Source organism: Lepisosteus platostomus, chromosome 11 (genome assembly GCF_059453375.1).
Source record: "Lepisosteus platostomus isolate fLepPlt1 chromosome 11, fLepPlt1.hap1, whole genome shotgun sequence".
NCBI classification, from domain to species: domain Eukaryota; kingdom Metazoa; phylum Chordata; class Actinopteri; order Semionotiformes; family Lepisosteidae; genus Lepisosteus; species Lepisosteus platostomus.
This window is the reverse complement of record NC_142621.1, coordinates 39715020-39734404: the sequence shown is the minus strand read 5'-3', so window position 1 is coordinate 39734404 and position 19385 is coordinate 39715020. Positions and strand designations below refer to the sequence as shown.

The following is a 19385-nucleotide window of genomic DNA, read 5'->3' as shown; positions in this document are numbered from 1 at the left end:
AGTGGCCTGAAGTGGAAATCTTAATGTAATGTAGGCTGGAATCAAAACTGTAGCTTGGAAAAATTGGTATGCAGCTTTTCTAACATTGCCTGTGAAATTAGGTCAGACAGTTTTCACAGCAACCACAGAATCCTGCTAGTGCAACCCTTTTAATAATTATAGTTACCCAAACTTTGCCCAGTAGATATTAATTTCCATAAATATATTACCCATCAGACTACATGATTTTGCAGCATTTGTTAAGAAATGCCTTGCACAACAGTTTAGCTGTCATCCATATAGTACAGTATGCTATTGCTATCTGTATTTCTTATCTATGTATAATGATCTGGGTTGGGGCTATTGTACTCAAGTATTAGACAGAATCTTTTCATGCTCAACGTTTTTAGTAAATGCCACCTGACTAGATTAAATTGATGATTAACATGCCCATGATGAAATGTATACTATTAAATTCAACATTATATGTGGTCCAGAACTGCTTTTATTACCCAATAAAAATGGGAAAAGAATATATAATTTTAATTGGTAATTTAGAATTGAGTGTTGAAATATGGGAGTTGCAGTAACATGTCACAAAACAAGTTATAAATCTGTAGAATAAGTGACATTTAATAATTATGGATATGTTTAAAAGACAGACTGCAACGTGTACTTCTTTGCAGATTACATTGACTGCACTGGTTGGATACGTTCTACTCTTAAGGTTAGTTAATGCAGAATGTTTATAAATATGATTGATATGTCTTGCAGTCCCAGTGCATATTACAAAACTTTAACAATCAATATACTGTAATTTTATTATGTCAGGTGGTAGTCATGAAATTATCCCTTTTTGGATCCATTCCCCCTCAAAGTTTAAAGGATGCAATAGGGATGCCCACTGTCTTCTGGAGAACAAACACTATAACTAAAATAAGTGTATGTGAAGGAAAAGTTGTTTTTTTCTTTATCGTCACAGCTGTATGCTGTTTAGTAGAGGAACATTATAACAGATCTGTGATATGAGAATAGCAAAGTAAAAGGATATTAGAGTATATTAAGCTCTGGAATTTAACACTGAATCTCAAAAAAAGTCATGGATGTCAACAGTTGTCTTTCAGTGATTAAATATGTTTGATTTTCCATTATTACACAGAAGCAAATATTAACAAGATTTTGCTGCTGCAGTAGTAGCAGAAATAGTAGAACTAGAAACGTCTATAATAATGTTTAATCATGTATTGCCCAATTAGCTATATAATATCTATATAATATTTTTGGAAAATGGATAATTAATGCTTCTGTAGTGGTATTGGGCCTTTTTCTAGTTTCTTTACAATATAATCCATTATGGGTAGCAGTGTGAAGTAGTTATTATGGCTCCAGACCAGAGGGTCAGGGGTTCAAATCCCAGGTGGAATGATGCTGTTTGTACCCTTGAGCAAGGTTGTTGTTGTAAATGAGATTTTGTTCTCAATTCACTTGCCTGGCAAAATAAAGAACTAATAATAATACCGTGAGACCTGCCTTAGACATGTTTTTTCCTAACATTTAGAGCAGATAAGATTTCAGAGGCAAAGTTTGAACATGCAAATACATTAATGACTACAATGGTGCCAATATTAATAAGATCATATTAGTTAAAGGCGAGTTTGATGATAAAACAATTGTGAAGTCCACTGCAGAGACATAAGCTCATAACATAGTCATTTCCTTGTTTCTGTGTTATGTGAAGATCCTGAACTACCAATGCCTAATGAACCCCCAATACTAAGTAATTTATGAGATTTGCTTTGGCCAGTAGATAGTGGGCAGTTTAGTTCCCACTCAGTTCAGTTCCTAATCAATAGGAAAAATGCACAAACAGGTGCTCAGCTCTCACTACTTAAGTGATACTAATGTGGCCTGTCAGGAATGCAGCATATATTGTTAAGAGAATTGGTGGAAATTAGATCATAATTGAAAAGGTCACCTCTGATGGCACAGATGAACAGGCCAGAGGCAGGGCTGAATAACCAGGAGGTCTTGTAACCTCAGGAAAAAGGTGTTTGTGTGAGCAGGTCCTGGAAAAAATACTCAGTAATGATCAACTTTAAGAGTTTCACTACAACATTAATAATAGCATTTTATAGTTATGTTCATAATATTATCTCTGGTTTTGAACTCATACATACTATACAGTATGCATACATGCAATAAGGAATAAAATAAGGTGTAATTCCCATATTTTCAGGGCTGAGGATACTTCGTTAAAACCGCTGCACCTCTATAGCCAGTATGAGCACAGACAATTATGATGGGACAATTTCTATATTTCTTTTACAAATAACAGGGTTAAGATTTAGGCCCATAACCCCAGATGAGACCTTGTTCTTGAGCTACTGACCTTGTTGATATGCCTTCAAAGTAATGCATCATGTTCCACTGCATACTACTTAATAAACTGAACTTTATTTCAGACTTGAGTTTTGATACCGGTCAAGTAGTCATTAGCTAATCCACATGGCTTTGCTACCTTGCAGCTCTGGGGTCCTAGGTTAAATATCTGGACCTGGGGTGCTATCTGCATGGAGTTTATGTATTCTTCCTGTGGTGATGTGGGTTTCTCCCGGGTGCTCTAAATTTCTCCCACATTCCAAGGATATGCTGGTAGGTTAAGTGGCTTTTGGGAAAATTGGCTCTGGTGTCAGTGTGTGCATGTCTGTGTCAGTACAGCATGTGCCCTGTGATGGACTGGCTTCCCATCCAGGGAGTATCCTGCCTTGTGCCAGCTTGTTGCTAGGATAGGCTCTGGCTTGATCCTGAATTGGATAAAGTGGTTAGAGAACAGATGGCTTTATGTTGAGGTTTAATATCCTATTCATAAATGTAACCAACACCTTTCCCCGTGATACTGTTCCAAATCCTTCCCTCCTCAACAGCCAGCACCTTTTGTTGTAGCTTCTTGGCTCATTCCAGCTGGTAGTGGCATAGATGGCCTGAGGCTATCATCCCCTCTCGTTCTTTCAGGCACATGGGTTAAATTCAAATCTTGATCTCAAATTGTTCACTTAACGGTTACTACTGCAGGGATATTCCAAAGGTACTGAATTACACTTTAAGGGATCTTAACCTGAAGTTTGGGGAAAATAAATCTGTTAGGATGTCTATATCTCCCTATGATCAAATTGTCTGGGTTGTTCATTTCAGGTATTACAAGTTAAAAGCAACCTAATTTGGAAAATTATCATAAACAGAACTGTTTTACAGATGAGTACATTTATCACATTGGGAGATCGCTCCATTGTGCCTCTTGAGATCACTTTCCTTTCCAAGTAAATGATTATTCTGTGTTAGTTTGTTTTAGTTTAAAACAATGAATGCCCATTCATCATCATTCACTCTTCCTGGCAAGCTCAAGGTGATCCAGAGCCTCAGTGCTCAAAAAGGGAGCTGTGTCAGCCTGCATTGTCTACAAAGAAACAAGTAAAGGTGAACTCCATGCTGAAAAACAGAGAGGAGAATCAATGTTTTGGCTCTTGACTCTCCAGCACACCTGAAGAAGGCTCAACACATGAAACACTGTGTTTATCCTTCCTTTTTTCAGCATGGAATTCACCTTTATGTAATCCAAACCTATTCTGGAAGCATAAAGCACAAAAACAAAATGAGAGCACACGGCTACTCTCAGGTGTGATGCAGTTCCATTGCAGGGCAACAGAGAAAGGGACCATTAAGAACAGCCAATCAAATCCACCTCTTTGGGAGATGGGTGGACACTGAAGCACCCAATGAAAATCCATGTAAACAGGAAGGGGGACAACATGAAGGTTGCACCCAGAAAAAAGCCCAAGGCTGGAACACAATCCAGGAAGCTGAGTCTGAAATCAGAGTGCTAACCTATATGCCACCTGCTGCCCATAAATGGTAAATGTTGTCTCTGTATTAACATTCTCTCTCCTGTTACACACTTGTGTTCCAGAAAAGAAATATGAATGAAGGCCTCAGTAACATTTTCTTATGTCTTTGTGAACAAAAGGAACACTTGCAGCTAATGTCCCCCATCTCTCAACACCTTCCATAACCAAAACAATTTCTGCCTGTGGAAAAGGGTGTCTGTAGTTGAATGTCTAGTGCATTTGACACCGTTTGATGTAGCAGAAAATAGTTTTATTGCTACAGGTAGGCACCCTTTAAACAACACTATAGATGCAAAGTAACGGACATTAAAAACAATTTCCCACATGCAGCTTAGTATAAGACTTCCACTGAGAATTCCTGCCACAACAGCTTATGATCTATTACTTAATAAAGTCTGGTAAATTAAAATGTTTATATGTTTATATGTTGCACTATCACCGATTTTACAACTGGCGATGAATAAAATGGCACCCTCTACGTGCCCTCTAAAGAATAGTGTGTTAAGACAATAGCAAGGAAGCTTTGTGAGCTTCCTTGGTGAAGTACTGGAATAAAATGCAATGTGTGCTGTTATACCATGTGGCTAATAGGATTAACCTGAGTATCAGAATCTATTACTGGGCAATTCTAAATGATAAATGTCAGAGAATGTGAAATGAACATTTCTAGTTAGAAAAATTACAAAAACTGCTGCAACAGAAACAATCTGAATTGATTCTTAATCTGAGTTACCTTACTATTAAATTATATTGCAATAGAGTATAATTCTCATAATATGAATAGTGTATCTCGCTTTCATCACAGTATTATGGCATAGCACAATGAACTGAAAATGATGTTTTCTGAATTCTAAGCTTTGCTTTTCAATTTTTGTCTTCAGATCTGTAGTAAGTTGAATGTTTCAATTTACTCCTCTTTAATGTTAACCTACTCAGATTTTATTTTAAATTGGCACTGGAGTTTATTTCTCAAAAGCACTGCTCCCATAGTTATTGTGAATATGATTTCATTGGTCAGTTATGGAAGTTAACTCAGAGTTATGGAATGGAGATTACTCATACAAGGTATATATATATGAAAGCCAAGGACAAAATGTATTCCTAAAATACTATTTTGAAATTCTGAATTCTGCAGCTATGTGTACTTTAGTGTCTTAAATATGAAGCAAATATTATTCCTTGGAATCTCTACATTATGTTATAGTAATAAATTATAGTACTGTATAGTTCAGCTCCTATTGCACATAAAAACAAGCTTTTTACTCAGCATAAGGTGAGCAAGAGACATTCTGAATCTGTCTCCCACTAACATGTCTATGAGGTACTAACCCAAATCAGACATCAACACAATAACAAGTTTAATTCGAAGCGTCTCGGGACTCTTTTAGTCTCATGAATAAACGTAAGCTGGGTCTATGACGTGTTTCAGTCACACAAAAATTATTACTTCCTCCAGCCTCATGCCCTTACCATATGTGACTGAATAAAACCTTTGTTTCTAAAGGCCTTGTTGAACAGATTCAGCTGTTGGCCTTAGAGAAATAAGTCAGTAAGCTGCTTAAAGCAACCCCAGAGAACGAATAAATACTCCTGAAAATAAAATTTGCTACCATTCTATAACAGGCATAAATCATTATTTTAAAAGGGAACCACTTTGCCAATAAGCAAATATAAGGAATTACTTAATCTTGCCTAATTACACAGGCCTTAGTAAAACATACATGAGACAGAAATGTAATTCAAATACAAAAGCAGATTACAGGGTTACACAATGCCAAGTGTATCATAGGACACAAACTGTAAGAGTGTGTCAAAGTAGGCTTGCCACCTTTGGACTATAGTGAACTCTATGCTCTGCTGCACATGTATATCATTAAAGAGCTGGGGTAATTTGCACAGTGATAAATTGTCATTCTCATCAATGTGCTGAAACAGATGGATGTTGTCATATACAGTATAAATATGTAATGACTCACTATGCATTAAGAGGATGATCCCAGCAAAATAAAATGCTAGTTCAGCAACATGACTGGCTCCACAGCCAAAATGTTGTTTTTTCTTATCTTTTCAGCATGGAATAAACCTTTACTTGTTCCTTTGAAGCCTATGCATGTTGATGCAGCTACGTACTTGAATATATGCATATCCTTGCAATTACATTGCCATTACTGTATATGACCTCCAAAAACTATGACCCTTCACCGAAGAAAGGATTCCACAAATAAACACACACCTCTTAAATTTGAACAACAACTTGTGTTTTTTGTAATTTTAACATTTTTCTTCTACTTCTGTGTCTTGAATAATTTTGCTCAATTCCTTGAAGATCATGCTATAGTTTTTAAATATATACAATTCGATATATTCTGTAATTAGTTGTACCTTTAGGCCCTCACTAGTCAGAATGAAAACCCCCACTAAACACTGTGTTGGACATCTGCAAGCGCAGAATAATATGTGTCATGTACTTCAGAAAGTATGCAAATATTTTCAACCCAAACTAATCAAATTTGTGCAACAGGATCATCTTTATTTAAAGCTGGGATGAAGAAAATTGGGTGGGGTAAATGGATATTTCACCAGTTTCACCATTTTTAAGGTTTGAGATCTTGAGAGTTTTTCGATGGAAGACTGTATCATGCTCCTCAAGACAACCATGTCTGCCATTGAGTCTATTCATTTTACTTGGTGGTCTTAATAAAATGGATGGAAATTGCATGTTTTAGAGATAATTATATAATAAGTCAGAGCTTTCTTAAGAGCACTAGTATGTTAATATAAATCATGAATTAAAAAAACATAATAAATTAAAGCCACAATCTCCTAAGAATCCTCACTAAAGAGCTTGATAAGAAACAAAAACTGAAAATCTACTAGTGTCATTTTTAAAACCAAGTGTATTTATACTTGGCATGATACAGCCTTGCTTTTATTACATACTCTTTTGTAAAACAGGTCACCTTATGTTGTTACGTTACACAAATCGTTTAATCAGATTGAAGGTTAGACACTTATTCCTAACAACGATAAGAAAATTGCATTTATGTTTTTCAGAAAGCCATAACAACCTAGAAACTAGGTTACAATGAATACAGACTAACACAACAATCATTAAAAAAGGTCTGTATTTTGTTGTTACTAAAAAAGACCCTGAGAAAAAACCCAAAGCACACTGCAACAGTATCCTCTCACATAACTAATTCCTTTCCTCTCAATTAACATTATAAAATATCCGTAATTAAAAGAGCACTGTAAGATGATATTAAAAGCTTTACTTTAAAACCTAGAAGAGTTCTTCTACTAGAACATTTTTTACACCTGTACAGAAGCTTTTTATTATTTGTAATAAGCATCTTTTTATGTTGATGTAAATAAACTGAGGTTTTAATGTTTTACTCTGGTCTTACAAGTCAGTCCCATTGTGTTCTACAGCAGGAATAGAAACAAACTATGCTAAAAAAAACTTCATTCCAGTTTCATAATACAATCAGGAAACACAATAGAATGAGATGGAGTTTTATCAAATATAGGCTATATATATTTATATATCAAGTGACTGTTATGACTTTTAACTCTCTGAAGTAGTTGTCTTCCTTTATTTCATCCATTGTGACAAAGCAAATAATAACGTTAGCTAATAGTTAATATTATTACTACATAGTTAATCATTGTGCATGTACTGTAACAGCTGGAGAGTGGTGCATTATAATAATAATAATAATAATAATAATAATAATAATAATAATAATAATAATAATAATAATAATAATAATAATAATAATTCCTTACACTTATATAGTGCTTTTCTGGACACTCCACTCAAAGCGCTTTACAGGTAATGGGGACTCCCCTCCACCACCACCAATGTGCAGCATCCACCTGGATGATGCGACGGCAGCCATAGTGCGCCAGAACGCTCACCACACATCAGATATCAGTGGGGAGGAGAGCAGAGTAATGTAGCCAATTCATAGAGGGGCACTATTAGGAGGCCATGATTGGTAAGGGCCAATGGGAAATTTGGCCAGGACGCCGGGGTTACACCCCTACTCTTTTCGAGAAGCGCACTGGGATTTTAAATGACCACAGAGAGTCAGGACCTCGGTTTTACATCTCATCCGAAGGATGGCACCTGTTTACAGTATAGTGTCCCCGTCACTATACTGGGGCATTAGGACCCACATGGACCGCAGGGTGAGCGCCCCCTGCTGGCCCCACTAACACCTCTTCCAGCAGCAACCTTAGTTTTTCCCAGGAGACATTATGACAAAGCAGAATATTACAAAGCTGATGGTTCAACTTTATTTATCCAACAATAGGGCATCTTGTCTCTATCCCACCCCAATGCTTCAATTCTTAACAAAAATATACTGAAAATAATTTGATTGAAAGTTTTATACTCGATTCAGAATCAATTACTATTTAAATTTAAGTATAGTAAAACTATGTTTTTAAGTATTTGTTAAATTGTTGTTTTTCAGGACATCATAGAACTGTGTTCTGACACAACATTAGCTATGTGCTATACAGTACTGTACATCCTACCATAAGAAATAATGTTAAAATAATCTATCACAAAATGGTGTGCATTCAAGTTTATTTTCACTTACATAAAGTGAAGAAGACATTGCTTATACTTTGCAGCAATATACCCTGTTTCTAAAAAGACTTTCAGTGCTAAAGAAGGACTCATAAGTCTAATATGTAAATACAGGTAAAAATTAAGATGGCAGTGATGTCTGAAGGAAAAACTGAAGGACAAGACTTGAAATAAGAATTAGAAAAATAAGACAGTGCACTGCAATGGCTCCTGTATGGTAGGAGAATGAAGAATGGAATACATGTCTACTCTTGAGCCTTTCATCTTGTCACATGTTGCCAGCTCCAAAGCACCATAGAGAGCTACACATAAGATGTCACCATGGAATGGTGCCATCTTGAGTATATCCATACTCAAGTACTGACTATTGATATAGTCAGCGCTGTCGCTATAGAGGAGCGCTGGCACTGTCAGGGGCGATGCAGCAGGAGTCACTGTTTCACTGGAAGCCTGAAGAGTTCAGGCCAACTAATCCCAATCCCAATAGTTTGGCAACTCTCTGCCGATTGTACAATGCCCTTGCGGAATCCCAGACAGTCAACAAGCGACGTGACCCAAACTCAAACTTGTGGTGCCTGGATCATAAAGTTCAAGAATCAGACAATAAATAAATACATTTAAATGCATTCTGGATTTAGTTTTTTGTTACAAGTTACAGGTTTTTCATATTCTCATATTATCATATTTCTCATAGCATAGAACAAAGCATAGAATCACCTGGTTTCAATGGTATGTCTTTGTTAATTAGACATGACTATTATAACCACTGCTGAATGTGCACGACACTACAATGAAAACATAAATACACTGTTACTCATGTTATGACATTAGCATTTAGTTTGTCCCATTTCTTCTGAAAAAACTAAAAGGATATACAGTATCTACTAAGAAACTGATTAATTGCATTTACTGTATAAGTCAATACAATATGATAATACAATTTATTTTAATTTAAAATAGAAGTACAAAAAATTGTGTAGCATCCTTTCTTCACATTTCAAGTTACTTAGTGGAGTTTGTGCTGAATTTTTTAATTCATATTACTCTCCTCTGCCACGCCAACATAAAATGGTTACAGTTAAAATAATAAATTAGAAATAAAAATCGAATTTCTGTGGCAACTAACAATTCTTTCCCAAAATGACCATAGTTGTTTCAGAGACTCATATAGGAAAGTAATGATGTAGCATTACAATTGTAATCTTCTCATTAGAGAATACCAATTATACAGTCTAGTTCTCTAAAACAAAACAGTGCATAAAAATGACTGTAAATCAATTAAAACCAGAAAATTATTACATACGATTACTTGCTAATGAAGAATTTTCTTTGTATTGTACAAATCCACCATATACTTAATTATAAATAAAATGACACTAAGCAGTATACAAAGCCTTAAGTAAACTCACCATTCAAATATCTAAATAGCTAAATTACTCCACTGCTAGTTTCTTGGTCTCAGATTGCCACTTCTAAGGTTTATCTAAAGTGTTAAAAACATGCAAACACACATACTCAAGTAAGCTTCTCCAGACCTTAATTGTTTAACAGACAGCATTTGTTCCAGTGTTACTGTATGTTACAAATGGGGAAATAAAGAAATGAAGGTCGAATTTCTTCAAATGTATTTGAAAGTTTTTTAATTCCAATTCCAGTTCAGACAGGCAATCTCTTCCACAATTTACTCTTGGCAGAGCAGAGCAGAGCAATGACCCTGAAATTCCCCTTTGTAGTAAAGGTCATCACCAAAGCCAGAAGGCAAAGAGATTTTATAAAAATGGACCAGCATACGAAATATTTCCTTGTGAGGTCAATCTTTGTATGATTGGGAAAAGCACTTTCAAGGAACAAGGAAGAAGAGGTATTATTACCGTAATTTCAGAAAATAAAAATAGATGTTTGACACGGCAAAGCTGCTAAAGATGCTTAGAAACCTGTTTCAGGTGGATGATCCTGTATAGGAAAGATTATTTCCAGATCAAGACTTGATTAACAAGATGATGTTCAGAGTTTCGCCCTTCAGGGCAAACATTTCTTTTTTCTGTTCTACAAAATATATATGCAATCTCACGGTGCTTATCAAGCAAGAGAAAGACATGCTGAAATGGAGAAAAGAGAAGAACATTCTTCTTGCTTTGTCTTAAGAGTTTGGAAATTCCCTATGCTATATTCTGTATATATAACAGAGCTAATTTGGCTGCTGAGTGGGAAGTTTCCCAAGCTATTTTACAAGTCTTTCATACAAGGGATGGCCCTAGAAACTATATATGTGTGACTGGATATATAAAGCAAATACTGAAATGATAAAAGCTTACTTGTCTTTTCTGTGGCTTCTTTTATCGCAACATATTCGTCGAGATATAGAGAATTAGGTCCTCAGCAATGATTCCACTATTGGCCTTTTAGTACAGTATATTTGAAATTTTTATTTTGAAATTGAGAATATACAACACAACCTTGCTTCCTGTAAGCTGATAACAAACGGTATGCTCCCTTACCACTTAGTACAGCAGCCTTTCATCCTGTGGCTGCAGGAAATTCTGTGAACAAGTTAGAATCTAAAGCAATTTGATCCTTGCAAGACTTGCAGAACTCTAAGTCTTTAAGTGGAAAAATAAAAAAATCCTTGCCATATTGTATTAGGCCTACACGGCTTCTAAACAATAGCTTTCCCCACCTGCCCCACTCACTTCATCTGTTCTCCTTTAAGGTTTAATGCTGTGTTATCTCCCTCTGTTTTCTGTTTGATGTCTTTGCTAAGCCCAACCCTGAGTCACATTGCTGCTCCTGCATCCTTCACGTGGCACACAAAACACTGCACTGCCAGCTGTTGTCCTGAGGTAGTTCTCCTGGGCTCTAGCTGGGTGCACCATGTGCCTGGAAAATCCACAGCTGTCATCTAGCGGGCAGCACTCTGCAAAAACGTGCAAGTCCCCCGTCCTTTCCAGTCACATGCAGGCTGGTGTGGCAGAGACGTTTTGGCACGCTCTCTGTCTCGCTTCTGTGTTCTCCAGGAGCACCAGCTCCGAGGAGCCAGGGAAAAGATGGTTATCTCTAAGTTCTTGTTTATCTGTAGCGACCCGTTTGACAATACTGAACATTGTGAGCAAAGGTATAAATAAGAAAAGAATCTGCAGAAATAAATGATGGCAGTGATCATGCACATAAATGATTTCCAATAGGATTATATCGTTTTTTACAAAACAAGTAGGAAATTACCTGATTAATGAGTGTTCATGATAGTCTAATGTCATAATTTCTTTCCTAACATTCTGCGCACACACGTTAAAATCAGCACTGCCTCTACACAAAGCAGTTTTGCTGACCCACTTCTTTTCTCATTGATTAAATTTATTTTACAAACGTTGATGGTGCTCTTTCCTTTCCTTATATGGATGCAACTCATTTTAGTTGTTCACCTTTTCCACTAAGAAAACAGTTGGGCAGATCAGCCAGGAAGACTCCAGCTGCATCAAGATAAGATGCAAGCTGCTGACAGGATGCAAGCTTAGGGAAAAAACTGTTAGCATTAACCCCGTTATTGCTATTATTTCAGCAGCTGCTCTGTGTTTTCGTGGGCCGGTAAAGTTAAATCTTTAATCCGTATTTTTTTCTGGGGCTACTACGCTCGTGTAGTCCTTAACGCATTGTACACTGCCCATAATCACAGTTGTTTTGCTTTTTACACACACATGCACACAAATGGCCAATTTGAGTCGGAAAAATGACAAAACTACTATCAAGCTGTTCAAAAGTCTGCTGAATAACTGGGACACAAGGAAGATGAGATCCTTGGATCTAATAGGTACTAACTACAGTACCAAATGAGCCAAATGTCTTTTGTTTGTAAATTTTCTTATGTTCTTAATTCCTGTAGTTATACCCCTAAGGTAAAACCTTTGTATCACTAAAGGCACAAAGAATAACTTTAAAGGCATGGAAACAAAGGTGTAACATGTTTTGCCAAGAGTTTCCCTTAAAAAGAATGTAACTAGTTGTTGCACTACTTTTATGCACTATTAGTGAGCCGTAAACTGAAAAGGGATTCATTTAATTTCACATGGCTATTAGTTTTTGTCATCTTTCCTTTTCATGAGAAATATCATATTTACCATCACTGATGTAAAAGTATTCTTTATTAACTTTTGTGAATAAAGCAGAATCCCTCTCTTTTGTCTGAAATGATCAATTTCTATATAAATGCTGATGATCTATCTGCCCTCCTCATCACTGTATATTTTACAGCTTTTTGAGCTTCACTATCAATATCCCCATGTTCACCAAAATAGTGGTTTCACATGGCAACTGTGCAATTTACTTAACAGCATATATATAAGTACTACAGTTTTCCAGACGTGTAAACATCTAGTAGGCTAGATAGTGCAGTATATCTGTTTTTTTAATGTATTCTTTATAAATGTGTTATTCCTAAGACTGTAAGACAGATGGAAAGATGCAGATTTACATTACACGCTGAAATACTACAATACTTCCACAACTAATGCAATACAATGAAAAGAAAAAATGAAGGCTACAGGGCTTATACAAAAAGCAAAATCTGTAAAATTAGCAATAATTTGTAATGTAATGATGTTTCTAAAGGCACAAAACAGGTCCATGCTCTTTACGATATTTGAAAGAAATATGTTTCTTCTCAGCTTTTAGGGCAGCGATAATTTCCTGCCTGTTCTGACAGAACTACTCAAATCTGACATAGCAGCAGGAACCCCAGTGGTAACTACTGACCTTCACTGGTGCATAAACATTTTGCCACTCATGCACAACAAAGCCAATGCAAGCTACTGTAGATCATGTCGAAACTACACACTTTGCCATACAACAGAAACCACAATAATAGGACATTGTTTTTGAAACAAGGCAACATCTTTCAGTTCATTTAGAATAGCAATCATTGAGACATCTAGGAACATCAGCCAGTTACTATAGAGACATATAATACAGTCAACGTGATGCTATATATAATTTGAGAAGGTACAACATAATACACAGCACTCACACTTAAGATAACATTAGCTGTTTCAAACAATTTAAAAATCTCTATTCGCTAGGACCTCAGTGTGAATACATTATTGTGGTATTGAGACTCTCCTAATTGAATCATTACTGATCAAAGCACAGATATATCAATGAAAATAAAATTTGTGAAATTGCTTTTATCTTTTTCATCACTAATTCTAGATATAATGTTCCACATCTTTATTTAATAAGTTACCTTAATTCATTAAGCATCACTTAATTATAGAACATAATCAAGAATAGGCCCAGAAATATTATCAGCTACTCTATGTCTAAAACTTTCACCCCACTACTACCAAGTATCTGGTTTCAGTGCGTTTGTAATATTAGTGTTAATTCAGTGTAAAGTATCACGTATTTTCTTATGCTGTGCAGAACAGTTCGTGTTCACGCTAAGTGTTTTGTTCTTATAAGCACTTGCAAACACTGGATGTTTGACGTGTGAACCAACAATTGAATAGAAATAAATGCAAGAATCACTATCAAAGAAAATCTATGTACTGTATGACTGGATGACCTTATGAGGGGGCCTCATTAGGGTTCCCAATGAGTTAAGAAACTCACATCAGAACATCTGTGGTCTATCTGAATGGAGATCATTTAATTTTCTTGCACAACATGTACAGAGTGATGTTGCTTGCACAATTGTGTGATTTATTTGTCCTGTCTGTTAAGAGGAAGAAACAGGTTATTCTCAAACAAAAATGCATATTTATACAAACACTGCCCATCCTGTCAGATCTGCTTAATTCATCATTCTAGGCCAGCATCCTGGAAAGAAATACTACTGTCACACAATCCTATTTCTTAGTGTTGGCATTACATTACTATAAAATAGAAAAGATATCTGGGAAAACTTCAACTTGACAGCAAATGTTCCCCCAGCCAGAATGTCCTGCTGATACAGTATAAAACAAGAGGATTAAAAGACTACTAATTTGTGGGATAATGCGTTTTTCAAGAAATTTCCTCATAACAAAGGCAGCTTTCTAACTTAATTGTATAACTGACAGGGCATTTTACATATAAATGCAAAAGCAATTTAGTTTTATGCTCACTTAGCTGCAGGATAAGTTCAATTCATGTGGGTTCACTTACCCATATCCTGTCCTCACACAGGTCAAGCAACCACAGTAGTGAACAGTTACTGTATATGTGTATATGTCCTCAGGAACTACAGCAGTAAAAGGTGACAGCTGAATTTCCAAAGATCTATTTAAACATTATCCCCTTTAATTTCTGTCTTATTGTTTGAAAGGTAGAACTTTGTCAATCCTAATAGCTAGAGGTACAGTACATCACAGCTTCTTACATTCAATATGAACAGCACTATCACTACTCAACACCAGCTACTGGTAACAAAAAAAGACAACCCTGGAGTTTACATGGAGTGCTTTATTTGATATAACTTTCACCACTTTCATATTAACAACTTAAGTATATACACATTTATTATACAGACATAAAGATATAGTATTCTAAAACAGCAAAACTGCACACCTTTCTTTCTCCACAAAGAAACATAGGACCAGTGTAATGTAATGTCTTCAGATCTGAGAACCCTCAAACCCAAAGTGCAGTTTATTTTCTGCACCAGATTTGTCTGAGATGCTTTTTCTGACCTTTGTCAAGAAGAGAAAAATAATACGCTTACTTATTTACTTAATACCACTTTAGGTATTAAACACACATGTAGTACAGTAAGAGTAAAAGGAAATAGAGACCAGTTAAAGCACCCTTCAATAAAAGTGTTATCACACTAAATCTGAGTCTGTTTTAGTGATAAGCATTTTCTGTGTTATCAGAAAGCATTATCTAGTAGAATCAGAACAAGATTACTAGCAACAGTTTATGTATTTTGAGTTGTAAATTACATGTCCTGTGATGGAAAATAAATATGTAATTTTAAAGCTCAGCTTTGATTAGATTCTCAAAGTTAAACTTTTTGTTTGATGTAAAAACTAGTCCCATTTTAAATATTAATTGCAATCCTAATTAGTATCAGCCTGTGAATTTTTTTAATGTGTCCCTTGGTATGTTACTGTATGTTCTTGTTTCTACATGCCAGACCAAATATTTTTATCAACATTCAGCTTTACACAAACATTTTTAAATAACTTAAAACATTTATTTTCTACAAAAGCAGTTTTTTTCCCCAAAAGCCAGAAAGAAATCATTTACATGCTGGCCTTTAACAGCAGAAAACATCCAGCATAAAAACACTGAGTTTGCTTAACAAATATCAACAAGGCTTCCGCTACGTGACTCTGGGGAATGAAAAAAAGGAGAGACCTGCACTACTTACATATCCTTGGCCTAGTTTTTTTTCTTAACAAACACATTCCTTTCTGTAATGTGGCCTTTCTTTGGCCTAATTTGAAAACAAACAAGTAAAAGCCTGTGTGATTTTGAAAAGACCTTAGCTTTGCTCACAGCTTAACCCTCAATACATTAGGAACCTGAGGGACAGTTTTACATTCACTGCTGTATCTAAGCAACGCTCCCCCTGCTGATATGATTTCAATCAATAAACCTTCTAATTGTCCTATTGAAATACTCCTTGCATTGTACTTCCTTCGGTGGCCTACTTTTAAAGCAGCATATCCACTGAAATCAACAGTTATTTTTTAACTTACCTTATTTAATTGTCACAGTTAAAATTAAGAGTTTCCTTTCCTCAGTTTCCAGTAAATGTTAAACTAAGAATGGATTTTTCCTGGAATTAATGGGCCCCTTTAATATGTATCCACACTTTTTAAGAAAGAATACCAACACCAAAATACATAAACTGTAGGGTTCATACTTGCTGTGAATTCAACCGATATTTACCCATAGTTATAAACAGAATGCATTAGAGTAAGTATGTTTCAGAACCAAGTTACTTACTGAGGGAAAATCAGCAGAAAATTGAAAGAATTTTCACACGGCAACTTACTCTGCTAAGTACTAAAAATAATGTAAAGCCATTGTAAAAAATATCAAAAAGTAGCCACCTTCAAAACAGAAACAAAATCTAAACATGTTATAAAACAATCCCACAAACCTTTATATTTAAACAATAAAATACACTTGAGTTCCTGAAAAAGTATTTCCATGCTCAAATGCATCCTGAAAACTATACATATTTTTGAACCACATGACTCACCCTAATTGTTCTAGATGCTAGTTAAAATGCTTAAACAAAATTCAAATAAAAATGCATTGCATTCAATCAGCTGAACTGAAACCGCAGACTGATACCATCACAGATGTACATACAGTAGTCAACTTCCATCTCCAGCAATGTTTAACAATTATGGAGAATGAAAATTCCTTTCACTACACAATTGTCATTTAATCCTTTTAAAACTACCCTTGAAGTAGGAATGACAAAAAATAAACATAATTTTAGCTTGCATTTATATTTTTTTTCAGTTGAACCATAAGAAATAGGTACTAATGAAGCTTCCCAGCAATTTGTTTATAATAGAAATCTCTCAAAAATCTCAAGCACATATAGATAAAAAAATCCTTTTCATAAGTTATTCAAAATCAGCAAACATGGCTGTTTACTGTATCCTTTTTACAAATTAAACAAGTCTAAACAGTACACCACCTTACTGCTTGGCCAAAGGGTTTTCTTAGAAATATAAAGATTTTTGCACAATGTCATTATAGAACATTAAAGAATATTTTTCATGCAGTGTAAGACAACATGCAATGCCAAGTCACTTACAATCTACTTCAAGAATGGCTCTAACAGATCTGCTAAGTTCTCTGGCTTCTAGCGCAAGTGCTGTTACTGTCCAGGGGCCTTTTCTTCCAAAACGTGTAGCTATCGCTTGGGAAGAGGAAGACATGCCAATCTTTTGGTCATTGGCAGAACTGCAAGACAAAACCAGTATGCTGCTTGAGTTATTTCAAATGAAACACAGAGCAAACAAAAAACAGATTAAGCATTTTCAGATAAAATATTTTAAAATATAAAGTATAAGCTAATGAGAAAGCATACTGATCAATACCGGCACCTTAAGCAAACAAATAGTAACATTAAATACTAGTCAGACTTTGCTGGACAAACGCATCCAAAATGCAAAGTTGAGAAAGACAATGGAAAGAAAGTCATTGGCAATAATACAATCCACCAATTTAGTAATTTCCTAACCAATATTAGTACATTTTCTATTAATGGCAATATTTTTAATCACTCTTTTTCAAACAGCCTTTTTTGCCAGGAGTAAAATGTGCTCTTTTAGTTTATATTTAATACTGCACTGTGTTCCGATCCACCTACACATCAAGATGTCTTTTTGTTTCCTCTGGAGGAAGATGCAATCTATCTGCACAGATAACTATTCTTGGCATCTTAAAGTGAAATGAATACTGAAGGCACTGATTTGTATATTGATGTGGGTTTGATCTTGCTGGTAAACTTCTGAATTGATGTGCAAAGTTACTCATTAGAGCCAGAAAACAAAACAATAACAATCTAATTTATATTAACATATTTAGTAAATATGTGTGCCGATACTTAACCAATCTTTTCATTTCTGCTGACTTTTTTTTTTTGTCTAGACACTTTATTGCAAAACAATTTTGAGCTAGAAAACATTCTTCATACTCTATTATACTGGTTGCTAAAACTTGTTGCTTTGGAAGACTGTTTGCTCAGTACACAATTAAGAACATCTGTGTGAACACAATTGTACGTGGTTATAAATACTCTTTATAATGCAAAATAATTTAAATTATAAAAGGAGTTAAATAGTACAGAATATAAAGGAGTACACATGGACATTCAGTATTCAGCTGCATGTGGCCTTATAAATATCATAGAACTGCCTGCAAAATTCACAAGCGATTACTGCCAAATTGGGGCTTTAACTTTGCAATATTAGAATAGGACAAAATGCTTCTGTAAATAATCTCCATTGTTTTTTTACTTGTCTTACACGACCGTGGTTACAAATATTCAAGTCAACAAACCCTAGATTTGGATTTATTGCCTTGCATCTCAGCTGTGGGTACAATTTGAAAAGAGTTGTAAACTAAAGGTGTTTCTATTCTTATTCCTAATACTGCATTTTGAGTAATACTTATGTCTTTCACTGCAACATTAATCCATCCATTTTCTAACCCCATCATCTATTTCAGGGTCATGGAAAGCTGTAGCCTATCTGAGCAAGTAATGAGTACAAGGCACGATACGCACTGGATGGGGCGCCGGTCTATCGCAGAGCACACACAGACACAAACATAAACACACACACACACACACACACACACGCACACACACACACGCACACACACACACGCACACACACACACGCACACACGCACACACACACACACACACGCACACACACGCACACACACGCACACACACGCACACCAGTGCCAGTTTTTCCAGAAGCCAATTAACCTAACAGTATGTTTTTAGACCGTGGGAGGAAACTGGAATACCGGTAAGAAGCCCACACAAACACAGGGAGAATATACAAACACTATGCAGGTACTGTAGTAACCCAGGTCCAGAATTGAACCCAGGCCCCCAGTGCTGCCTGCAGCAATGATAAACACTGTGCCACCCTCATAACAAATTTCACTCAAATTCGTAGAATCATAACTGTAGTTGAACAGTTGTGTCCCTAAATTGAACAAATTTGACTCTTCCCAATATGGCCCTAAACCCCCAAACATGATTGTCCCAGACACCACTTGCAAATTACATTTCTCTTCCACTGAGTAAAAGGAAGAGATCTCTTGAAAACAAAAAGGCATGTTCCTGTACTGGGTCTATAACTTGCGATTAGGAAGGGTATTTCTGATTGATGTACTACACTACAAGCAGCAAGAACAACTGCAACTAGATATTGTATGTATTCCAC

At 35.7% G+C, this 19385-nt stretch overlaps 1 protein-coding gene across 6 annotated transcripts in view; it reads right to left on the bottom strand.

Annotated features, from left to right (window-relative positions):
- stxbp4 (syntaxin binding protein 4) overlaps positions 1 to 19385 on the bottom strand; it is a 90669-nt gene that overhangs the window by 12390 nt on the left and 58894 nt on the right. For 4 of the 6 annotated variants that reach the window (XM_088599636.1, XM_088599637.1, XM_088599634.1 and 1 more), the window contains exon 20: positions 17234 to 17382. The exons of the other annotated variants lie outside the window; for them this stretch is intronic. In XM_088599636.1, the coding sequence (XP_088455762.1) occupies positions 17234 to 17382 (149 nt within the window). The remainder of the gene's footprint in view (positions 1 to 17233; positions 17383 to 19385) is intronic. 6 annotated transcript variants of the gene reach the window in all.